The sequence below is a fragment of the Pristiophorus japonicus genome, chromosome 9 (genome assembly GCF_044704955.1).
Source record: "Pristiophorus japonicus isolate sPriJap1 chromosome 9, sPriJap1.hap1, whole genome shotgun sequence".
NCBI classification, from domain to species: Eukaryota; Metazoa; Chordata; class Chondrichthyes; family Pristiophoridae; genus Pristiophorus; species Pristiophorus japonicus.
In genome coordinates, this window is record NC_091985.1 from 167,100,004 (window position 1) to 167,126,217 (window position 26,214).

Consider the following 26,214-nt stretch of genomic DNA (forward strand, 5'->3'; position numbering starts at 1 on the left):
TGACAGAGACAATTTTTCCAGTCAGATTTGCACATGATGCACTCTTCAGAAATGGCCCAGAAGCACTGAAAACTGTTCTGCAGACTCTGGGCTGAAAAGCCAAGACAAATTTGGCAACATTAGAAGTCGAAACACCAAGAGTGGTCATGACCAATTAAAACCCGATTTTCCAGACAGAATTTTTTTCAATTAGATTCGACGACAAATTTGAAAGAAAAAAAATCTCAAAACCGCTTGAAATGGACTAAAAATAAAATGAACCAACTACAATGTGAACAGTGTGTAAGCACACACTACAACATGGGGGCAGGAAAGGTCAATGGGTGGCATTTTCAACACTTATCAAAACTCTTTAAAGGCAAATCATTCTTTACAAGCTTTCTCAATTCACAACGGCACTCTTCTAAACTGCGTTGATTCAAGAATTCATTTCTCCCATAATTTGGCTTTATATCTTTTCAAGATATAACTTGTGTGTTTTTTCCCTCATTTTTGTTATGTATGTAAACCTGTAATTACCATGTCTAACCACCAGAGGGCTTATCCCCTGGAGTCCCAAGGGATCCCACAATCCCTTGGGAGCACCTGTATGTAAGGAGGCCTCACAGGCTGGAGAGGCACTCTGAGATCTGCAATAAAGACTACAGTCACACTTACTTTGAGCTTGCAGTACCTAGTCTGACTCTTTATTCAAGACAGCAATTTTCCTGTAGCAGAGGTATCAAATTCAGTTTGTATTATAACATAACCACAGGCCAAACCAGAAATATTTTTCTCCCACTTTGTGTGAGACGAGGTTATTTAAAAACTGCACCTTTTTGGTACTTATAGTTTACCTGTTAATATGGGAAATTTGGATAAATGTTACAAAACGATTTAATTCAAAAAATAATTGTGTCAATACGAAGTTTGTTCTTTTGGTTTCACAGCTTACCTCAGCTAAGTCTTCAAAACAGCTTCCCACTAATGGATGGGGGTTCCCTTCATCTGTCATTTCCACAGTATCTTCAATTAGGCCCAATAACTTCACAGTCAACTCGTGGATATCCACAATACGACTAAATATGATTTCTACATCCTGTGAGAAGACAATGATAAAATATTAAAAATAAAGTTGCTTAATATCCACAAAAGAAACTGAAAACCAGCAATACAGGCAACTTTAGGGTTTGTTACTAAAATTTAAGCACCAAAGGTCAACTGCATCTGAGTGTGCAAGGCAATGAATAACTTGTGCATTGGCAAGGCTTTTCATTTGTAAGAGCTATGTTTTTGAAGTAAATGCCAAGCTGTGGCCGGATGTCTACTTTGATATATACAATGCTCAGAATCCAGATAACAAATTACATTTCAATAACATTTATTCCGCTCCTTTACAATAATTTTAAGGAATGGCAATTTCCTGTAGATGAAATTCTAAAGCTCTCAAGAATTTTGGCTGAGATCAAATAAGGCCGTTGATTACATTGCCAAGAGTTTGATGAACCATCTAAACAAAACCAGAACTTTCAGAATAACAGCCTTCAGAAGCAATGCAATTGAATGAGTGAAAGGTAGGGGAACAATTGGGAAACAGCATCCACAATATAATTAGGTTAGTGCAAGAGCAGAAAAGGAAATCAAGAATAAAGCTACTCGGCTGCAAAAGAAACAACTTAGTGAGATAAAAGGGGGCCCTGAACCAAAGTAAACGGAAGAAAAAATGGCACACAGAGCTGTAGATCAGCAATGGAAAATAGTGAAATAGCATTTGATGGAAAGGTTACAAATCAATTTTATTCTCATGAGGGGAAAAAGCAAAATGGAGGTTAATTGGGCTGAAAGAAAACCTCCAGTATTCTACCTGACACAAACGAAAATGATTGTTTTTGCCAAAAGCTGATTATCACAGCCCCAGGACATCACTGGGTTAGTCTTTTCACCTAACCATCTTCAGCTGCTGTAATGATCATCCTTCTGCTATAATGTGGGGAGGAGGCTATTTCCTGCTGATTTCATAATGTTGAGCTCCATTCACAACTCCTCCGATAATTAAGTACCACGGGTCAATCTACAGCAGGACCTGGATAACATTTGGAGCTTGGGTAGTCAAGTAGCAGGTGACATTCATGCCACATAAATGCCAAGTAATGACCATGTCGACCAACAGAAAGTCCAGCTATCTTTCTTTGACTTCCATATTATATTACGGCTAATAAATGAGTGTTGCCAATCAGTACCAGTGATTAAAGAGAATGTTTCAACTAGAATGTAATGGTTGATACGGAACTAATTCTTGAGAAACAATTCCATTCAATAGGGTGGAGGAAGCAACATGAACAAGTGAAACAGTTTTGACAAGATTGCAGGCCTCATAAGTATGTGGGGCTCGAGTGCAATAGCACCAATTTACCTGCATTCTTGTGTTCACTATTATTGTGCATTCTTTCCGGAAGACTCTCCTGTGCAGAATCTGAGACATTCCACATAATACGTCACAAAAATTAGCACGGTAAGCATCAACTAACTGCCTTCAGTTTTCTTCAAGAAATTATAGAAGAGCAAAAGGGAAACAAATTCTGGCACAAAACTTCAGAATAACAATTTAAAATTCTCCATGTGGGAACAGCAAAGAGCAGCAACCCAATTGCCAGCAATAAGAACAGCAGTGTCATCCCAGGAGAGGCATCTTTATGAAGGAATGGTCAAGTGACTAATTTCTTGATATCAATTTCTTGTTACTTGTGCTGTTGATGGCATAATCTTACACTTGTGGAATTTAACTTTCTCAGTATTTCAAGTTGCAATGTTTTGTATTGTAATGTTATGAAACTGAATTTTAGATATTCTACTTAAAAACATTTCAATAAATATGGAAAACAAATTTATATTTCTAGGGTTAAAAATCACATTTTTAACTTTTGGAAATGTATTGCCATCTAGTGCTAAATGCTGGCAATGCAGTTGTTAGTATTCCAAAGTACAACAAAATGCAACACTATTTAATATAAATGTATCTTTACCTGTGTTTTAAAAAATTAGATTTAAAACTTCTAAACTTAAGACTAGGAAATGAATCTACATCTGAAGGTGAGACACTTGGAAGATAACATAAATAAATGGAGGTTTTATCTTTCCTAACAATGAATCAAAAACCTATTTTACTTTGTGGCTCATATTAAAATACTACTACGGCTTATGCTAGTAATTCAGGAACTCTCTTGCTTGAGGACTTGACTGAAGTTTCCAGTATGGCAACAGCTAAAATAAGATACTTCTACATCAAGGAAAACAATTAAACTCGGGTGCTGTGGATTGAAAAGAAACGGGTCCACTAGCAAACGGAGTTCCAGATCCAAGCCACATAATTGCTCGGAAGCACTGAGGAGAGCCTGTGCATTTGGGCATGGTTATTGAATGGCAGAGCAGGATCGAATGGCCTACTCCTGCTCCTATTTCTCATGTTCTTATGTGCATGTCACCTGACAGCCAGCTAAGAAATAGGCTGCACAACACTTGGGCTACAGCTGTGGGTTGGGAAGCACAATGAAAGGAAAGTAAAAACAGGGCTTTTAGTATAAAAAGGAGCAACAAACCTAAGGGGATGCATATATTTGAAAAACAGGTTCATAAAATTTACAACATACGTTTGCAGAAAACAGCTTAGTATCTGATACAAAGGGTTCCCTGAAGACTTTGATGATGAGATTCAATTCTCTTATATACTGCCGAATCTCTGACATGTACATCTTCACTAAATCATAGTATGTTTGTTCGCCAGTGGTAATGGGTTCCTCTTCAATCACACCTAGGTCTTCCTCATCTTGATGGAACATATCCATTAGTACCTAGAAAATATAATTTTAGTTTTCACTTCATATACTGAGCAATTGGAGAGGACTGACTACACACATGGGAAGGTGGTTTTCATTCTTCAGATATGAAGCACCTTCTACATGCAACTAAGGTACATACATGGCTAAATTTCCACTTGGAAGAACTTGCAGAAGCAATATCTCCAAGATGCTTTGAGCATGACATTGCTCATGTAACTTGCCCTTCCATTCTATAAAAGGCTTTCCCCTTCTAAACATAATCAGCTCTTTGCTCTGGAGGAGCAAGACAACAATTAACATAAACCGCCCATCACACGAACCTCAGAGTAGCTTAAAAGAATTTTCTAAGCAAGGAGCAATCCAATTCAAACATTGCACCATTGGCCTATGCAAGGCCACATTCAGGTCCTACATGATGCCACAGGTTTCTTATTTGGATTCATTTTCTATCTTCCCTTCACCAGTTTGGAGATAACAGCATTTTCTCCCTGGGATCTTAGTGCAAGCGGAAGGTGAAAAACCGTAAGGACACCAGTTGAGCTTGCTTTTAACTCCATAGTTGACTCCAAGGTCGATAAATCATACCAAGCCTGATGCACTATAGCAATTGATGCCATCAAATCCTCAACTGATGAGTCTCCATTAGTCAGCATGATCATCATACCAGCTCCTTCACTGGGAGTAGAGACCTATAAAGCTGGTAAGATTTGCCTGGAATGAACATTTGCAAGTTGCAAAGCCAAGAGGAGAGATATAGACCAAGGTTCCCCTACAACTGGGAACTTTACCCTCTTGAAAAACTTGAGCAAAATCTGGGGTTACTAGAAGGCACGTGTGCTCCAAGATCACACGGATTAATACCCATTCCCCAGGCACAGGTATAGTTCTTGCCAAAGGACAGGGTGAAAACCTGATTTGTTACTTGTTGGTATTAAAACCTAGCAGGGGCACTGAATAATATTAAATTCTGAAGTTTAAACAAAGTTACCTCAATGTAAATAAAATACTATGGGGCAAAGCTGAAGTGCTGAGGGGAAAATTGGTGCTCATTGGTTGAGGTGAGCCCTTTATGCCACACACGAGTGAGTGACATGTAGCTGATCTCCTGAAACCATCAATAACAAAATATCTTATAGGAAAAGTCACTACATTTTTCTCCAGTTTTGGAATGTTAAAAGCCTGGTAAACCCCTTAATATTGGAAGATACCAAAAGAAGTATTTGTTATCATTGCACTTTCATAGTATTTCCCAGCGTCTGAATCTGTAAAAGTAAAAGTAAACAAAATGTAAACTTCATGTTATTGGAGCTTTTGTATGTATCTGAGCCAAATAAAATACTTGAGAATCTGAAATAAAATTAGTTCAAATCTGGATTTTGCTCTGGATCCACTGTTTGTGTGCGTTGCAGGTACAATGTACATCATTAATCTAAAGTATATACCATGAAACAGACAACAATACACAGGGATATGGTAGCAGCATGGCCCCTCCAAAACAAAAAACTTCCATCACTCCCACATTTAGGCTCCCCACCCCAGAAAAAAAAGCTATATCCTGATAAAATGCAATCTCTATGGCAGCTGATAAACTTGAATTAAGTAATCTAAAGGAGGAGTATAGCTTTGAAGTCTAACAAAATACATTTCAAAACAGTCAAAGTATTTCTGAACATTTGAAATAGAAAAATATTTGTGACTTAAAAAAAAGTAATTTTGCTGAACCAGATTGAGGTAAAAGAATCCAGAAATCAACATAAGTGCCTGGTATTCCAATGAAGCTCAAGTCTCTCCAACTAGGCCCAAGGAGTAGTTCTGCCAATTAGCGTTCATGGAGATGTTTCAAGGCTAAGTAATAGTTCCCTCCCAACCAGGTGAATCAGATTTTCTTTATTGGTCAGTGGAAGGGGTGTTTTTGAACGAGTAAATAAAAATATTGGTAAAACAGCTTTCAAGTTCTTGAAAAAAATAGTATGCTTGCTTACCTTATCAGCGCACATTGCCACTTTAATGTCTTGTTGGGTGATTTCGTAGTGCCGTATATTGCGTACATAATTGCCTGCCAGCTTAAGTATGTCAGCAGATATGTATTCCAACACTGCTACAATGTAAACAGAAACTTGATGGTCGACCTTGTAACCAAGAACCTCCTGTAAAATGATGAAAAATAACATCCATCAAATACTGGACATGAACAGCTAAGAGTATCTACTTGCATTCTTCAAATCAGAGTTGGAATGGTTCCAAAGATCAGTCTTGGTGAGAAACAAAATTCTCAAGGTGCAAGATCTTTTGAGATACTTTATATTTGAATATACGAGTTAATCTCCCATGAAACTTCACCCTGCACAGCATCAAAAAGTTTCAAATCTATGTTCCAAAAAGATGTAATGACAGGACACTAGATAACAGAGGCTGGGACTACAATAAGATGGAGGTTAAAAAATATGGAATAAACTGAAGAACTTAATTAGAACAAAATGCGTCACTATTTTTTGACACCACACAATCACATCAGGAAAATTGAACCCACAGAAAAAAAATACAAGCCACATACATCTCACCGACAATAAAAAGATACCGACAGACATTGCAACACAGCTAGGTAGGCACCAGTGAGTTAATTAATTAATGGAACAGCAGACGCCATTAATCAAGAGCAACAAGACGTTAATAAATTCAAACAGCATCGCATATACCAGAAAATTAAAAACATTGAAGCAGCCAGCATCACTGAATTAATAAATTATAGCAGCAGGGACCAGCAAATTAAAACAAACAAACAGCAGTGAATTAATAAATTCATAGACCATTGGCAACACCCATAAACAAATGTGGCAGTCATGGTTCAATCGTAGCACACTAAGCCCAGAGTCAGAAGTTTGTGGGTTCAAGTCCCACTTCAGGGTCTCGACCACAAAACTAGGCTTACACTCCTGACCAGTACTGGGGAGTGCTGCACTGTCGGAGGTGCCTTTTTTAGATGAGGTGTTAAACTGAGGCCCCGTCTGCTCTCTCCTGTCCATGTAAAAGATCACATGGCACTAGCTCGAAGAAGAGCTGGGGGGGGGGTGGGTTCTCTGGTGTGCTGGCCAACACTTATCGGAGTGATTATTTGCAACAGCTTTTTGTGTCCCCTTTTGTGCATACGCGCCCTGGACTCCACTCCCGATGTGTTATGCGTACACATGACCAGACTCCAAACGCGAAACCAGAAGTTGGGAGGGGCCGAAAGGGGGCGTGCGATGGGTGGGCCCGGAGAAGTGGTGCGCCCGGAGAGGGGGAGGAGGGGGAGGGGGCGGGTGCAGGAGATGGGGAGGAGGGCGCCGGAGGAGGTGGCCGGAAAGGGGGGGGGTAGGAGGGAGAGAGAGAGAGAGAGAGAGAGAGAGAGAGAGAGAGAGAGAGAGAGAGAGAGAGAGAGAGAGAGAGAGAGAGAGAGAGAGAGAGAGAGAGCGAGAGAGAGATGGGGGGGGGGGGGGGAGGGGAGGGGAGAGAGGGAGTGTGTGTGAGAGCAGGGGGGGTGAACGTGGAGGGGGGGGCAGAGAGAGTGAGTGAGCAGAGGGTGGGAAGGAGAGAATGAGCTGGGGGTGGAGTGAGCAGGGGGCGCGGGGGTGTGGAGGAGTGAGCGCAGGGGGTGGGTGGAGAGTGTTAGCGGGGATCGGGGGGGGGGGAAACAGGGAGGCGAGCGTGAGCGGGGGGGGGTGAAAAAGAGAGTAAGCAGGGGGAGGAAAGAGTGAGCGGGGGGAGGAGTAGGAGAGCACGAGCAAGGGAAGCGGGGGGGGGGGGGGAGCGCGAGGAGGGCGGGGTGGAGGGGGAGGTATACGTCAGATTAGAGAAAAGATTGAGAGGGGGGCAGTGAGGAGAGAGCAGAAACCAGGGATGGATGGAAGTTCGGACTGGGAACAAATGCAGATGGCAAGGTCGCGTTATAAAGCGCCTTGCAAAGCATGGAGTGTGGCGGGGGTGAGTGATTAAAGAGCCCATTGATACTAGAAATGTAAATGGGAACATTAATATTGGAATAATAAATATTTAAACTTGTATGTTACTATGTCGTCTACATCATGCAGTGGGTATAAGGAGGCCGACATCTTTGGAGGGGCGGGGGTGAGAAGAGGCCAGCGACAAGGAAGGAGCCCATTTGAAGGGGAGGGATGGGACAGCATAAAGTTTTATGAAACCAGGGGAAGTTTCAATAAACAAGATTCAGTTATAAATAAGGAAGAAGAAAAGCTAAATAGAAAACAAAACTTAATTAAATAAACAAAGCATTCAACAGTTATAAGCTTTCATGTCAAGGCTTTTACTCGCCTTGTGGAAATACAGTTAGAAAAACGAAATGCCTCCCAAGCTCAGAAAGCTGCTCTACAATCATCCACAATTTGTGCAATAATGGTAAGATGTTTAACTTGGCAAATTCTTTTATAAATGTTTACACTGGAATCAAAAAAATTGACTTAATAAGTAGAACAAAAACATCAAAGCAGGTGCAGAAAAGAAGTGCATCATAGATTTTAAGACTCCGCTTCCTACCAATTTTTTCCCCTCTCCCCTCAAAGTTTCAACTCTTCGCTCCAGGTACTTCACCCAAGTGGCTAATATTTATGCACGAGTGGCGACAGTGAACATTACAAGCTTTGCAGTTGTGAGGGCACCAGAGTTCAGCCCAATCCTGTCCTCACCCGACATCCTCACCACTTTTGAGATTTGACATAGTTCCCTACATCTACTTGTACAGCAGCACAAGTAGAATTTAACAATAACATCCCTTTGTGATCTGGACCAGATATTCATGCCTTTCGGATGTGTACCTCATCAGTACTCCTGAAGGTGAGAGGAGGCCAGATATGAATCATTAAGCTACTTTATTCCACAGCACTTGAACAGGGAGTACCAACTATCATTAAAACACACTTATTTCACAAGCTTCTGTACAGAAATAAATAACTCACCATGCTATTTCCACATTACGAGTATTTCCAGAATTTAACTTTCTGTACAACTGCTGGGTGCAAGAAACTGAAGCCCTGCATTTTAACCTTCAGCACAGGGCAGAACCTCCTTTCCTTGTAGTCTTCTTTTCCCCCTTCAGTTGACGTTCAAACTGACGATTCCACCCACCCAAGAGCATTACATGGCAATAATCCCCTCTGAGTTCAAATGAACAAGTATAACAGCAGCAATAAGTGTGAACAATTATTAGAATGCTAGTATCTGGGGGCGGGGGGGGAAGGAAGAGAGGTTTGGCAAAGAAATCGTAACAGAGAATTCAATCGTTAGGGGAAGAGACAAGAGTTTCTGTGGCCTCCCTGGTGCCAGGGTCAAGGATCTCACTGAACGGCTACGGAACACTCTGAGGGGGGGGGGGGGAAAGAGGGTGAACAGCCAGAGGTCGTGGTCCACAAGAGTATCAATGACATAGGTAGAAAGAGCGGAGAGGTACTGCAGGCAGATTTTAAGGAGCCAAGAAATAAATTAAAAAGCAGGATCTCCGGATTACTCCCATGCCATGCACCAGTGAATATAGAAATAGGAAGATAGAGTAGCTAAATACGTGGCTAGAAAGATGGTGCAGAAGGGAGGGCTTTAGATTCCTGGGACATTGGGACTGGTTCTGGGGGAGGTGGGACCTGTATAGGCTGGGCGAGTTGCACCTCAACAGAGACAGGACCAATATCCTTGCCTGGGAGGGGGGGGGGAGCGGTTTGCTAGTGCTGTTGGGGGGGGCAGGGGGATGAGCAGCAGGATGTAGCATTAGAAAGGAGAAACATGTTGTACAAAAGAGTAGGAGATACAGATAGCACTAGAGTAAGAGATAGTATGGTATTAGGTGGGGACCAATTAAGAGAAAATACAAGGTGGTCTAAGATATGGTTACAGTGTATGTAAATGCACAAAGCTTGGTAAATAAGGTTGGTGAGCTGCAGGCGCAAATAGGAATATGATGTAATGACGATAACGGAGACCTGGCTCAAAAAAGGGCTGGGATTGGGTACTGTATTAAATATTCCTGGATATAAGGTGTTCAGGAAAGATAGGGAAGGAAAGGTGGGGTGGCAGTATTGATTAAGGAGAATATTACAGTGCTGGAGAGAGAGGGGATGTCCTGGAGGGGTCAAGGACAGAATCTATTTGGTTAGAGTTGAGAGCCAATAGAGAAGGTGCCTACACTAGGTGTACTCTATAGGCCAACTACTAGTGGGAAGGATATAGAGGAGCACATTTGAAGAGAAATTACAAAGAGGTGCAAGAACTATAGAGTAGTAATAATGGGGGACTTCAATTATCCTAATATAGACTGGGGTAGTAATAGTATAAAGGGCAGAGAGGGGGGAGAATTTCTGAAGTATGTTCAGGAGAACTTTCTTGATCAGTACGTTCCCAGCCCAATGAGAAAGGAGGCATTGCTGGATCTGGTTCTGGGGAATGAGGTGGGTCAAATGGAGCAAGTGTAGGGGAACATTTAGGGAACAGTGATCACAGTATCATAAGGTTTAGATTAGCTAAGGGAAAATAACAGAGCAATCTAGAGTCAGTATACTTAATTGGAGGAAGGACAATTTCAGTGAGTTGAGAAAAACCTGGCCTGATTAAATTGGAATCAAAGAATGGCAGGTAAAACTGTAATCTAACAATGGGCTGCCTTTAAAGAGGAGATGGTTCAGGTGTAGTCTAGGTATATTCCCACGAGGGGGAAAGGTAGGGCAACCAAAGCCAGAGCTTCCTTGATGACGAAAGAGCTAGAGAGCAAGATAAAGCAGAAAAAAGGGGCATATGACAGGTTGAGAATACAAGTGAGAGCCTTGTTGGCATATAAATGGTAAAAGGGTAGTAAGAGGAGCGGTGGGGCCGATTAGGGACCAAAAAGACTTGCACACGGAGGCAGAGGTACTAAATGAGTACTCTGCATTTGTCTTTTCCAAGGAGGAAGATGCTGCCATAGACATAGTAAAGGAGGAGGTAGAGGAGATGCTGGATGGGATAGGAACTGATAAAGAGAAGGCACTAGAAAGGCTGGCTGTACTTAAAAGTAGATAAATCACCAGGACCAGATGGGATGCTGAGGGAAGTGAAGGAATAAATCGCAGAGGCACTGGCCCTAATCTTCTAATCCTCCTTAGATACGGGTGTAATGCCAGAGGACTGGAGAATTGCAAATGTTGCACCTTTGTTCAAAAAAAGGTGTAAAGATAAACCCAGCAACTATAGACCGGTCAGTTTAACCTCGGTAATGGGGAAGCTTTTACAAATAATAATCTGGGACAAAATGAACAGTCACTTGGAGAAATGTGGATTAATTAAGGAAAGTCAGCATGGATGTGTTAAAGGCAAATTGGGTTTAATCAACTTGATCAAGTTTTTTGCTGAGGGAAATCAAGTTGATGTGGTATACATGGACTTTCAAAAAGCATTTGATAAAATGCCACATATTAGGCTTGCCAGCAAAGTTGAATAAAAGGGACAATGGCAGCATGGATATGAAATTGGCAAAGTGACAGGAAACAGAATCGTGGTGAACGGTTGTTTTTCAGACTGGAGGAAGATATACAGTGATGTTCCCCAGGGGTCGGTACTTGGACCACTGCTTTTTTTTTACATATTTTAATGACTTAAGACTTGGGTGCACAGGTCATGTTCGTGAATTGAAGAGGATTTACTGTGATTGAAAGGCTGCATTAGAGGCAGCAGTGTGTGGCGGCCCAGCCCCGGCCTGCAAGACCATCAGCAGGCCGGGGCCATCAGAGGGAGCAGCGTGTGGCGGCATACCACTGCAGGAGGGCGATGGCTGTGAAGTCAGGTCACTGAGTGCAGTGCGGGCAGGCATAGCAGGAGGGGCAAAGGAGCAGCGAGAGTTTATAGAAGGAAGTGATCGGGCCCAGGAGAGGAGTGAGGCTGGGACCCAGAAGAGGTGAGGGCCGGGGCAGCCCACATTGCTATATGTGTGTGCACTAGGTCCATGCAGTAGAGCTGGTCTCCAGTCACCTTGGTTAATCCTTGCCACAGGACCAAGACCTAGCTCTGACAAGCCCGTGTGGTGGCTGGTGTGCAACGGCCACCACACATTAAAAAAATTCAAGCACAGGCATCTTCCACCCTCCAAGATGCAGTTCGGGATCTGGAATATTAGGTCCTTCATTGAAACACCTGTGAACTCATCCCTTTTTGGCGTGGAAGCAAGTCAGCCTCGCTTCAAGGGACTGCCTATGATGATGACGACAGGGCACAATTTCAAAACTTGCAGATGACACAAAACTTGGAAGTATAGTGAACAGTGAGGAGGATAGTGATAGATTTCAAGAGGACATAGACAGGCTGGTGGAATGGGCAGACACTTGGCAGATGAAATTTAACGCAGAAAAATGCAAAGTGATACATTTTGGTAGGAAGAACGAGGAGAGACAATATAAACTCAAGGGTACAATTCTACAGGGGGTGCAAGAACAGAGAGACCTTGGGGTATATGTACACAAATCGTTGAAGGTGGCAGGACAGGATGAGAAAGCTGTTAAAAAGCATACGGGATCCTGACTTCATAGAGGCATAGAGTATAAATGCAAGGAAGTTATGATGAATCTTCATAAAACAGTGGTTCGGCCTCAACTGGAGTATTGTGTCCAATTCTGGGCACCGCACTTTAGGAAAGATGAGAAGGATTTAGAGAGGGTGCAGTAAAGAGTTACAAGAATGGTTCCGGGGGTGAGGGACTTCAGTTGCGTGGATAGACTGGAGAAGCTGGGGTTGTTCTCTCTTGAGCAGAGAAGGTTGAGAGGAGATTTGATCGCGGTATTCAAAATCATGAGGGGTCTGGACAGAGTAGATAGAGAGAAACTATTTCCATTGGCGGAAGGGTCGAGAACCAGAGGACACAGATTTAAGGTGATTAGCAGAAGATCTAAAAGCGACATGAGGAAAAACTTTTTTTTACAATCAGGAATGCACTGCCTGAAAGGGTGGTGGAGGCAGATTCAATTGTGGTTTTCAAAAAGGGAATTAGATAAGTACCTGAAGGAAAAAAAATTGCAGGACTACGGAGAAAGGGCAGGGGGTTTGGGACTAGCTGAATGCTCTTGGAGAGCTGGCATGGGCTCGACGGGCCAAATAGCCTCCTACGTGCTGTACTGATTCTATGATTCTAGGCCAACCCAGATACACCAGATTATCCCCTTTCAACAGACTGATGAACAAATTCCACCTTAACTAACAAAATAAATACTTCCTCCAGGTCCCAGCTGTTACACAAAACCATAACACATACCAACCACCATTATACCTCTATCTCCTAAAAGACTCATCCACATTTATCTCCTTTGCTCCATGTTTGTTTTCCAGTTCCAAAGGCAACAGAAAATCAGAAGGGGGCCTGGGAATGAGATTTAGTTTATGAAATAGGAGAGGAAGAATGGAGATGGGTATGGAAACAAAAAGTTTACAACGACCACCTGCAGAAGAATGCCACAGATGCACCACAAATTCTACCCTTCCCCTGGGAGATGACTGCTTAAGGGGCTGCAATCAGAAAAACATACTGCTACACGTATTCTGGCCAGGCCCCAGTAGTCAGCCATTCTGGACAACAGTCCAGAGACCAAAGAGACTATGATGAGATTCACAATTCCTGCAGACGCAAGCCTGTTCATATTGGACCTACCCAATAGAGAAGGCCCCCTCCCCCACAGGCCACCATCCAGTGATTCAAAAGCATTTTAATGAACATAGTGGAATCTGCTTTACTGCCAAAAGGTGAGTTGATGGATAGATGTACAGAATGACAACTTCCTACTGAGGAACAAACTTTGGTTACAAACTTAATCTGAAGCCTCAGAACAGTCCAATTATTGCACAAAATAAGATAGTTCTATTTAATGACTACAGCTTGTTGAATATTGTAGCCAAAACAGCAGCATAGGTAGATGTATTTCTCATCCATTAATAACATTTAATCTCCATATAAATGGTGGTAAGATCCTAAACTTAATTATGCAAGACTTACCTTCAGAAGAGGGTGAATTTTGTCAACAGGCAACAATAGGGGATTCCTACGTTTGCGTTTTTCTATGGCAGATTGTGCATCCGCTATAGCCCACTTGTCGATTGGATGTGGAAATGATTTCTGCACACGTTCCTAAAGGGCAAGTTTAAAAAAAAATTTGTTCTGTGTAATCAGTTAAATGTCAGTTGCATAACATATTCCAATCTTAGCAGTTATTTACCTAGAATGCTGAATTATAGATTTTAACACCCATCACAACTAGGCCCGTAACCCTTTCACCAGGAAAGCGGATATCTTGGTTTGAACAAACAGCAGTCTGTATGACTTTTGTTTGCAATGCTGAGTTCAACATTTGTGAGTAAGCAGATGCCTTAATTAGATATTGTTACGGGACAAGAGGAGCATTTGAAATACTTCCCCAGAAGGGATTATTTCTTCCTATTCACTCCATGCATTTCCCTCTGATTTACATCTTGTGTTTCTGCCCTTCTGTTTAGTGCGCATCTCTGTCTTTGATTAGTGCCATCACCTCTCCCTTTCTCAACAGGACAAAGTTAGCCGAATATCAACGAGGTTCAGCTACTCCATCCTTCTCTGCACAAGAATATCCTGGGGAGGTTTCATTAATACATCAAGAAAATTGTATTGCACTTTCTTGATAATTTTGATCGAACTGATGAAATAACAATGGCAGCACTATTCAAAGACACAGAACAATTTGGAGAGAGAAACATAGCGAGGTCAGGGGGGGGGGGGGGGGGGCGGGGAAGGAGAAAGCAGGAAACTCCAGTCCTATGGCAACATTACTAAATAGTACCAGGCTCAAAGTCAACCATTTAGGTTGTGACCTTAAATGGCAACATTTCCTGCATTGACTGAGTTGATGGCATTGTCCGGTTATAATTTTTTACAAATAGAAAGAAAAAAAGGCTTGCATTTATACAGCGTTTTTCACGACCATCGAATGTCCCATAGCGCTTTACAGTCAATGATGTACCTTTTGAAGTGTCGTCACTGTTGTAATACAGGAAACAGCAGCCAATTTGCAAACAGCAAGCTCCCACAAACAGCAATGTGATAATAGTGATAATGACCAGATAATCTGTTTTAGTGATGTTGATTGAGGGATAAATATTGGCCATGACACTGGGGATAACTGCCCTGCTCTTCTTCAAAATATTGCCATAGGATCTTTTACGTCACCTGAGCGCGCAGATGGGGCCCATTCGAAAGGCGACACCTCCAACAGTGCAGCACACTCTCAATACTGCACTGGAGTGCCAGCTTAGATTTTTGTGCTCAAATCGCTGGAGTGGGACTTGAACCCACAATCTATTGACTCAGAGGCGAGAGCGTTACCCACTGAACCACACCTGACACTAAATGGACAAATCCCAGAGATCAAAGGTGGCCCCCCAGGCCCTAACTTTAGATTTAGTCTGCATTTACACTACAGCTGCAGCATTGGTGCAAGACAGTAAATGCACACAAATAGACAATGGTGCAAATTCATTACATGTACATTAAGACCTCATTTTTTTCAACAATAAAATGCAACGACCTTGCAGGATTTAGAGAAAGAAATGGCTGAAAGTCAGTAAGACGTTCCAAAAAAAGGAAAGAAATTGTAATTTAGACAAAAGCAATATTCACAAAGTCTCATGACTGCTATACCTTGGTACTATTCTGAAAGCATCTATATAATTACAAGCCGCTGATGAAAGGGTTAACACAAGCTACCCCCTGCCAAACAAACAAACAAATAGCATTCTTAAAATAAATTGGTGACTGATGCTGTACATTATTATTGCAACATCGCGAAGATGAGGCCTAACTGGACTTTGAATCAAATGCTGATGCAGCAAGTTTTAAACAAGAGCTTTTGGCTCTGGTACAAGGAACTATTCTTTAACTAGCAAATGTCTCTTTTGAAATTTGCAACAAGCCATTTTAATATATGTAGCAAATAACCAATTTGCTGGGGTGAACCAGGATTACTGCAAATGCATAGCTGTCTTAAAACTTCTCTGAATCCTCATCACACTCCAAACTTCACTGTACCATGTAATCCTCATCATCATCAGAGTGCTGTGCATTTCAATCATTAAATGTAGAGAGTTGACATATCTTATGAAACTTTCACGGTTTAGCATGGATTTAAATGATCCCAAAACATAATTAAAATAATCTTTTAGTTTTGAGGATTTATACAAAATATGCACTCGCCTCAGAGACCTGGAAAGTACGAGACAAGGTAATATATTGGATTTAGTGAATATGGGGCAGTAGCAAATTAAAGGATAACAACTCGATGGAGCTGCATTTTAAAAAGGTCCCAATTTACAGAAAAGAAAGGAGGCGAGGTTGCAATTAAGTAGGAGTAACTTGGGTTAGAGGTCTGTAATGCCCCAAAACAAAATCCCAAAGGGAAATTAAGCCGTATATATTCAAAAGAAGAATGTATGGTATGAGGGTTCCAATGGTTAATTGGGAGTTAATTCGGCACTGTATTTTAGAAGCAATCAACATTTAGATAGGGAAAGGGAGAAGGAATAATTAACGTCAACAAAAAAACAGTGGCGGCGTGAGCCTCATCACCAAATCACACCGTGGCTTTTCTCCCCAAGTTCGCTGGCACCACTTCATGAGCACCTCACTCTATTCCACCCCTCTCAACTCTCCATTAAGGTTCTCGTTGTCTCCTGCCCCGCCCACCCCTCTCCCAAGCCCAACCCCAACTTTATCCTCAAGATATACTTCTCCTTTTCTTCCCTCAGCATCAAGGAACTCATCGTCCTTGATGATTTCTATCGGTTTCAGCTCTGACATCCTACCTTTTTAGTTTCTCCCCCAATCCTTCTCCAAGCTCATAACAGGAAAGAAAAGTGACGAGGAGTAACCTGCTCTCTCAAACCCATTCCCACTAAAATCCTAATTGCTCAAGTTCCTTTCCTGGCCTCCATTGTAACTGATATTATAAATGGTTCACTTTTCCCGGGGGGAGTTTTCAACGTTCCCTCTAAGCTGCACGTCCGCACAGTTCTCTGCTAGTCCCGCGTAGCCTGGAACTGGCTTTTCCAATGGTAAGTTTTGCGTATTTGTGCAAATGTGAATGGGCCGCGCGGCCCCTTAAAGGAGCTTTGCAAGTCATTCCAACTACCGCTGTGTGTTTTTTTGAGCGCGCTGCACAGCTGCGTGGCTCTCAGGGAATATTGGTGGTGTCCCCTGCCTTTCAAAACCATTATCCACTTCCTCAAGAAACCCATCCTCAACCCCCTCTGTCCTCACTAACAACCATCCCATCTCCAATCTCCCTTTCCTCTGTTAAGTCAGTCAATATTTTGTTGCCTCTCAGATCCATGCCCACCTCCCCAGCAACTCCCTGTTTAAAGTTCCTCCAATTAGATTTACACCCTTCCCGGAACACCAACTCAGCCCGAAACAAATTTGTTAACAATATACTGTGACTGTGCCTGTGTTGTATTCTCTCTCCTCGTCCTTTCTCTGTAGCCTTTAACACAATCACAAGAATCAACGTCTTTCCTCCAGTGCCCAGCTCTGTGGGACTGCCCTCTCACCTATCCAATTGTAGCCAAATCATCTTGAGCAGTGGCTTCTCTTCCTAACTCCTGTACCATCACCTCCGGAGTTCCCCAAGGATCTTTCCTTAGCCCCTGCTCTTCCTCATCTGCATGCTGCCCCTTGAAGCCAAGGGTTCAGCTTAAAAATGTATGCTGATGACATTGACTTTGGCCCAGACAATAACTTTATAACCTCATCATCGACTTCATACCCCTTCCCCAGCCACCATTTCAGGCACAATCACACAGTTTGCAATCTAGTCAGCCTGTTCAATCCCAAGCTGAGTTGCCAACCTTATACTCTTCTCTATCACAAAAGCCATCTATTCCACCTTGATCATCACCCATCTCAGCTCATCTACTGCTGAAGCTCTCAATCATTCTTTTGTCACCACCACACTCAATTACTTAAGGTTGAAATTCTTACAATATTGGTTGATTCCCATCCACAATGTCCAGCAGTGTTAAATCAGTTGATTTAACAGCAGGCGATAGCAACTGATATTATTCTTTGGTGTGGGGGTCATGGGAAGAGTTGGGTGTCATGCTGAAGGCAGAAGTGCCAGTGTGAAACTAGAGGGGTGGGGAAACGACAGTGCCAGTATAAAGTTAGGGGTGAAGAAGAACCTTGTTATTGTGAGGAAGAATGCAAGCTTGAACCTGGGAGGATGGGAGGGAAAGAAAGAGAAGGGAAGCAGTACCAGCTTGAACCAAGGACAAGGGGATAGGATAGTGCCAAAGCATGGTGTGAAAGGGCTATCCAAACAAGTTCATCACTGTAGGATGGGTGTAGCTCATATTGAACAACTAAATGCCTTACAAAGAGAAAAGTTTGGATCCTCCATACAATACATAGTATAAATACTTATAACTCAATTTCACCTCACCTCCACATCTTGAACACTGCGAGGCTGGGCGAGACAGAGCATGCTCAATAACTGTAGGATTAGTTCTTCAATGTACTGCAAGGCATCCTCAGTAGATGCAAGCTTGGGATGTACTTGTTGCTGAACCTGTCAACAGCAAATGGAAACACAATTAACAATTAAAAAGCAAACACAAAACTCAACCGTAAATAAACATAAAATGTAGCAACTTTTAATACTTCCAAGTCATACTACAAATAAAATCAACTATCCTCACAGGCACTATTTCAGGTTGTAGGTTTTAGATTTGGAGCATACTTAATTGCAACAACAATTCCTTCATAAGATGTGGAAAGACCATTTGGCTCATTCAAAATCACCCATGCAGAAGGATCCTCAAATCCTCCCAGTTACAAATTTGGGCCTGCCATAGATACCTTCTCGGGTACAGTGGCATCAGTCACCATCATAAGCCGTCCAACTGTCTTATTTTTCTGGGAGCTGGTTTAACAGCCTTATATCTATTTGCTTAACCTGGGACGAAACAATAGTACCCTCTTATAACCAAAACTGGATATTCCTATCTTTTGCACAAGTACTACTTCAATCTCTCAGAAGGCAGACCAAGCAAAACTCGAGAGACAAGGTTTGATATGAATTGTTCAGTTGCTTCACTTCACAGCAGGTGAACATACAGGGCAACGCTTATGATCAGATTCATTTATTGCAAATAAACACTTGTCTTCATGTAACAATATAATATAAAATAATGAATACAACACTTCCCCACATCTTACTTGACTTACAGAATACTCCTCTACAGTCTGGCCTTTAGCCCAGGGCAAAGCCTCCTCCTCCTGCAACCATGCCAAAAATTGCTGGTCACAGGAATGTGGGAAGGGAGGACCTCGAGACAATCACTATCACTCGGGGGGTAGTGCTGGACAGGCTAATGGGATTCAAGGTAGACAAGTCTCCTGGTCCTGATGAAATGCATCCCAGGGTATTAAAAGAGATGGCGGAAGTTATAGCAGGTGCATTCGTTATAATCTACCAAAAGTCTCTGGACTCTGAGGAGGTACCAGCGGATTGGAAAGCAGCTAATGTAACGCCTCTGTTTAAAAAAGGGGCAGACAAAAGGCAGGTAACTATAGGCCGGTTAGTTTAACATCTGTAGTGGGGAAAATGCTTGAAACTATTAAGGAAGAAATAGCGGGACATCTCGATAGGAACAGTGCAATCAAGCAGACGCAGCATGGATTCCTGAAGGGGAAATCATGTTTAACTAATTTACTGAAATTCTTTGAGGATATAACGAGCATGGTGGAGAGGTGTACCGATGGATGTGGTGTATTTAGATTTTCAAAAGGCATTCGATAAGGTGCCACACAAAAGGTTACTGCAGAAGATAAGGGTACGCGGAGTCAGAGGAAATGTATCAGCATGGATCGGGAATTGGCTGGCGAACAGAAAGCAGAGAGTTGGGATAAATGGGTCTTTTTCGGGTTGGAAATCGGTGGTTAGTGGTGTGCCACAGGGATCGGTGCTGAGAACACAACTGTTTACAATATACATAGATGATCTGGAAGAGGGGACAGAGTGTAGTGTAACAAAATTTGCAGATGACACAAAGATTAGTGGGAAAGCGGGTTGTGTAGAGGACACAGAAAGACTGCAAAGAGATTTAGATAGGTTAAGCGAATAGGCTAAGGTTTGGCAGATGGAATACAATGTCGGAAAGTGTGAGGTCATCCACCTTGGGGAAGAAAAAAAAACAGTAAAAGGGAATATTATTTGAATGGGGAGAAATTACAACATGCTGCAGTGCAGAGGGACCTGGGGGTCCTTGTGCATGAAACTCTTTTAGAGTCTACCTACAAAACATAAAACATTAAACCGTGCCACCCGACCTGGGTGACTCCCAAAAAGTTAGTTTGCAGGTGCAGCAGGTAATCAGGAAGGCGAATGGAATGTTGGCCTTCATTGCGAGAGGGATGGAGTACAAAAGCAGGGAGGTCCTGCTGCAACTATAGGGTATTGGTGAGGCCGCACCTGGAGTACTGCGTGCAGTTTTGGTCACCTTACTTAAGGAAGGATATACTAGATTTGGAGGGGGTACAGAGACGATTCACGAGGCTGATTCCGGAGATGAGGGGGTTACCTTATGATGATAGATTGAGTAGACTGGGTCTTTACTCATTGGAGTTCAGAAGGATGAGGGGTGATCTTATATAAACATTTAAAATAATGAAAGGGATAGACAAGATAGAGGCAGAGAGGTTGTTTTCACTGGTCGGGGAGACTAGAACTAGGGGGCACAACCTCAAAATACGGGGGAGCCAATTTAAAATGGAGTTGAGAAGGAATCTTCTTCTTCCAGAGGGTTGTGAATCTGTGGAATTCTCTGCCCAAGGAAGCAGTTGAGGCTAGCTCATTGAATGTATTCAAGTCACAGATCGATAGATTTTTAACCAATAAGGGAATTAAGGGCAGGTAAGTGGAGCTGAATCCACGGCAAGATCAGCCATGATCTTGTTGAATGGCGGAGCAGGCTCGAGGGGCTAGATGGCCTACTCCTGTTCCTAATTCTTATGTTCTTATGTTCTGTTCTGTTCTTATGTTCTGTTCTGTTCTTATGTTCTGTTCTGTTCTTATGTTATGCTCTTATGTTCTGTTCTGTTCTTATGCTCTGTTCTTATGTTATGTTCTTATGTTCCTCCTACCTTTTCTTCTCTTTGCCTGACCTCAGTATAAGCTTTTTGTCAAACTGCATTTCACCAATAGTGGAATCCATCAGCCTAACCTGGCAATAATCCTTGCTGACTTCAAATGAAGAGTAGTTGCAGCGTCAATGTGTATGAACCGTCACTAGAATATTAAACTATCTTGGTCTCCACCTGAATCGTATCTACATTTCCCAATCCTGTGAATTTTATCGAGTGAGAGCTAAGCTTTGTCAAAAGTAGTATTTAGGATATACAATACCAAAGACCCACCCTTAATGGCATTACACAGTAATCAGAAATCCCCAAATGTGACAACCCCACGCCGCAATGTAACATCCAATTGTTTCTTAAATGTTTCCTTCGTTTTTGTACCGACTACTCTATCTGGAAGTCTATTCCATGCATTGATCAGTCTGTGTGTAAAATAGAATTTCCTGTTATCAGTCCTAAATTTACCTTTTACTAGTTTGAACCCATGTCCCCTTGTTCTACTTTCACAGTTGAATTTTATGTAATATTCCACATTTACTTTCTCCATTCCTTTAACTATCTTACATATCTCTAAGACCATCTCTCAAGACATCTCCTTTCCAGACTGAAAAGCCCAAGTTTCTCCAATCTTCCTTCATAACTCAGACCCCTAACATTAGGAATCAGCCTCATAGTTCTTCTCAGCACAGCCTCCTGCCCCTAAATATCTTCATGCCTAAACGAGCAGAACTGAACATAGTGTTCAAGATAAAGCCTGACCAGATCTATGTACAGTATCACAACTTCCCGACTTACATTCTACTGTTTCGGCTATGTAGTTCAATATTCTACTGGCTTTGCAAATTGCTGCTCTGCATTGGTTACACATTGTAGACTGGTTGCTTAACAAAGACTTCTAGATCTCTTTCAGCTTTATTCTTAGCTATTTGAACAACATTTATGGACTATATGTGCCATCTATTTTTCTTTCCTATGTGCAGCACTTTGAACTGGTCTGCCTTCGAGAATGGGCAAAGCCCCATCAAGCTTAGGCTGCAGTAAGATCACAATAAATCTCAGAAACTCAATTTCAGGATTGATGAATTTATAGACAGACAGACAAATAACGAGTTCAGTTTCTGATATTTACTGTGGTTTTGGCACAATCCCAGCAAGACAGCTGATTGTTAGTCACTGTAATACAAATTTGCTGAAGTAATGCATTACACAACTGACAAGGTAAAAATATGATTGCGTTTATTTCCAATTCTGATTCCTTGGAGGACAAGACACACCCAGCAGTTTCTCTGGAGGGTATAATTAGTTCCTGCCTGAACAATCAATTACTTGGCAAAGTGTAATTTGAGCCATGCGGACCGTCAGGCTCCATACAGAACAGAGCTCACACAGAACAGACAGGGCTTACCCTCGCGGGTTAAGACCCTCTCCCCCCCACCAAAACAAGTTCGGAACTAACCGCCCATCCCGAGTTTCTGACCTTTTCCCTACCCAACAAGGTCCTGACCCTGACGTTCCCCGCCTCTCTTCCCCCCCACCCCAGATTCTGTGTATTTCCAGACTTCGGAACATTTTTCCAACTTTGAGTCCGGTAACGCCTGGACCAAGGTAGGTAGGTGGGGAGGGGGGCGGGGGAAGGAAGGCCGAGCGACTGCAGGTCGGCCCGAGGCGGGGGCGAGGCTAGCAGCGGCCCGAGGCGGGGGAGAGATCGCCGATGGCCCAAGATGGAGATCCAGATTCCGGAACGTCGACGCTGTACCTGTACCTCAATAATGACCACAAGAATGAGGTAGACAGCAGTCAACATTTACGGAACAGTTCCCCAGCTGAGTCGTTACCATGGAAAGATAGAGGAAGATATAGGAACTTGAGGAAAGAAAAGCTATGCTACTGACTCATTCAAAATTACACAATATAGCTTTATGTAGGGTAACAGGTGGTTGGCAGTGAGATACAAGGCATAGCAGCCCCAATCTGCAAAGACCATCAGCAGGTCGGGGCCAACCAAGAGCGATGGCTGTGAAGAGGGCAACTGGATTGGACGTCATCAAGGTCCAGGTCACTGATTGGAGCGTGGACAGGTACAGCAGGAACGGCAAGGTTGGGGTGCAGGAGCGGCGAGTGATCGTGGAGTGACGTGATCAGGGTCCAGAAGAGGCGAGAGTCCAACGGCAGCACGGGCCAGCCCACACGGATGTGTGTGCGCGCACTAGGCACGTGCAGCAGAGCAGGTCTCCAGTCGTCTTGGTTAATCCTTGCCACTGGACCAAGACCGAGCTCTGTCAAGCCCGTGTGGTGGCTGGTGTACAACGGCCACCACACATTAAACAAATCCACGCACAGGCATCTTCCATCCTTCAACATGCAGTTCGGGATCTGGAATATTAGGTCCTTCATTGAAACACCTGTGAACTCATCCTTTTTTGGCGTGGAAGCAAGTCATCATCATAGACAGTCCCTCATATTGAGGATGATGACGACGACAAGGCAGTAATTTAATGCTAGATTCTAATGACGTCAAAAGGGCAGGAGTCAAACCTCAGCAGTTTCAGTATCAGAACCCTGAAATTCAATGACTTCCTTGGGGCATCCAGAATGTAGTATATGTCCTGGCATGACATCAGCCAAGGGAATTCCACTTCAAAACACCTGGTTTACAGAGAGGGGACACGCTGGTTTTGCAGCATGACAACTGTGAAGTTTGCCCATTTTAAAGCTCTTCCTCCAAATAATTTTGTTCTTGGGAGAAGAGGGTAAATAGCACTGTATCTAAGGAAGTGGTATTTGTACAGATCGCTGGGAATAATTTCCTGTTTCTGTCATTCATAATTGAAAACTAAAGAGATAATAGAATCTATATTATTCGCGGCTAGATTTATTTCCCATTTTGATTCTGCTGTCAGTGAGCTGTAGTTCAGAAACCAGCATTACCAAAATATGTTTGCTCCAACAACTACCTAAATGCTTCCTCAGCATTAACTGAAATGATTTGTCTGGATATTCCCAGTATTAGTACAAATGATCACCACTGCTCGGGGTACAATGCTAAATTTAATGTTTACAATATAATAAAGTTGTGTGAAGTGACACAAAGAACTGCTTTCAAACTGCTTGTCTACATAACAGTGACTACACTTCAGAAGTAATTACATCAAATTTTACAGCACAGAAACAGGGTATTCAACCCTACAGATCTATGCCGGTGTTTGTGCTTCACCCGAGCCTCTTCCCACCTCATGTCATTTCACTATCAACATAATTAATTGGCTGCAAAGCAATGTTCCCTGTAAGCTGCGTGGCGCTCCAGGGGTCCTGCACAGCCAGCTTGCCTGTTCCCTGTAAGCTGCGCAGCGCTCCAGGGGTCCTGCACAGCCAGCTTGCCCACTTGTCAGTAGAAAAACCATGCAAGCAGAGTATTTTGAATGGGTCACGTAGCTCCTTAGAGGGGCAGCGTGGCCTGAAAAAAAATTACAGGGAACATTGCAGCAAAGTGCTATGGGATGTTCTGAGGATACGAATGTTAGGATGTCAGCTTTATATTCTCAGCATTCTAACACAAGTTCCTGTAAGCAGATCTTGTCCCATTTGATTCAAAAGCTGTACCTTGGCTATACTTTGTCCTTGCAATTGTGTATACCTGACTAACCATTACCTTAATTGCTTATTGGACTTATTGTAGTGTCACACAACAAATTGTCTTCATAGAAACATAGAAAATAGGTGCGGAAGTAGGCCAGTCGGCCTTTCGAGCCTGCACCGCCATTCAATAAGATCATGGCTGATCATTCCCTCAGTACCCCTTTCCTGCTTTCTCTCTATACCCCTTGATCTCTTTAGCCGTAAGGGCCATATCTAACTTCCTCTTGAATATATCCAATGAACTGGCATCAACAACTCTCTGCGGCAGGGAATTCCACAGGTTAACAACTCTGAGTGAAGAAGTTTCTCCTCATCTCAGTCCTAAATGGCCTACCCCTTATCCTAAGACGGTGTCCCCTGGTTCTGGACTTCCCCAACATCGGGAACATTCTTCCCGCATCTAACCTGTCCAGTCCCGTCAGAAACTTATACGTTTCTATGAGATCCCCTCTCATCCTTCTAAACTCCAGTGAATACAGGCTCAGTTGATCCAGTCTCTCATCATATGTCAGTCCAGCCATCCCTGGAATCAGTCTGGTGAACCTTCGCTGCACTCCCTCAATAGCAAGAACGTCCTTCCTCAGATTTGGAGACCAAAAATTCCAGTTGAGGCCTCACCAAGGACCTGTACAACTGCAGTAAGACCTCCCTGCTCCTATACTCAAATCCCCTAGCTATGAAGGCCAACATACCATTTGCCTTCTTCACCGCCTGCTGTACCTGCATGCCAACTTTCAATGACTGATGAACCATGACACCCAGGTCTCGTTGCACTTCCCCTTTTCCTAATCTGCCACCATTCAGTTAATATTCTGCCTTCGTGTTTTTGCCCCCAAAATGGATAACCTCACATTTATCCACATTATACTGCATCTGCCATGCATTTGCCCACTCACCTAACCTGTCCAAGTCACCCTGCAGCCTTTTAGCATCCTCCTCATAGCTCACACCACCACCCAGTTTAGTCTCATCTGCAAACTTGGAGATATTACACTCAATTCCTTCATCTAAATCATTAATGTATATTGTAAAGAGCTGGGGTCCCAGCACTGAGCCCTGCGGCACTCCACTAGTCACTACCTGCCATTCTGAAAAGGACCCGTTTATCCCGACTCTCTGCTTCCTGTCTGCCAACCAGTTCTCTATCCACATCAGTACATTACCCCCAATACCACGTGCTTTGATTTTGCACACCAATTTCTTCTACGGGACCTTGTCAAAAGCCTTTTGAAAGTCCAAATATACCACATCCACTGGTTCTCCCTTGTCCACTCTACTAGTTACATCCTCAAAAAATCCCAGAAGATTCATAAATCCATGCTGACTTGGACCGATCCTGTCACTGCTTTCCAAATGCGCTGCTATTTCATCCTTAATGATGGATTCCAACATTTTCCCCACTACTGATGTCAGACTAACCGGTCTATAATTACCCGTTTTCTCCCTCCCTCCTTTTTTTTTTTTTAAAGTGGTGTTACATTAGCTACCCTCCAGTCCATAGGAACTGATCCAGAGTCAATAGACTGTTGGAAAATGATCACCAATGCATCCACTATTTCTAGGGCCACCTCCTTAAGTACTCTGGGATGCAGACTATCAGGCCCCGGGGAT

The 26,214-nt window shown here is 42.9% G+C and overlaps 1 protein-coding gene across 8 annotated transcripts in view; it reads right to left on the minus strand.

Moving 5' to 3' along the window:
• The window catches only part of LOC139273317 (son of sevenless homolog 1), a 315,669-nt gene that overhangs the window by 119,672 nt on the left and 169,783 nt on the right, over nt 1-26,214 (minus strand). For 5 of the 8 annotated variants that reach the window (XM_070890083.1, XM_070890088.1, XM_070890086.1 and 2 more), the window contains 6 exons: nt 18,272-18,397; nt 13,804-13,935; nt 5,798-5,962; nt 3,627-3,827; nt 2,393-2,452; nt 935-1,078 (listed from right to left, as the gene is read on the minus strand). In XM_070890083.1, coding sequence (XP_070746184.1) covers nt 935-1,078; nt 2,393-2,452; nt 3,627-3,827; nt 5,798-5,962; nt 13,804-13,935; nt 18,272-18,397 — 828 coding nt within the window. The remainder of the gene's footprint in view (nt 1-934; nt 1,079-2,392; nt 2,453-3,626; nt 3,828-5,797; nt 5,963-13,803; nt 13,936-18,271; nt 18,398-26,214) is intronic. The other 3 variants (XM_070890087.1, XM_070890085.1, XM_070890084.1) reach the window with 1 other exon arrangement.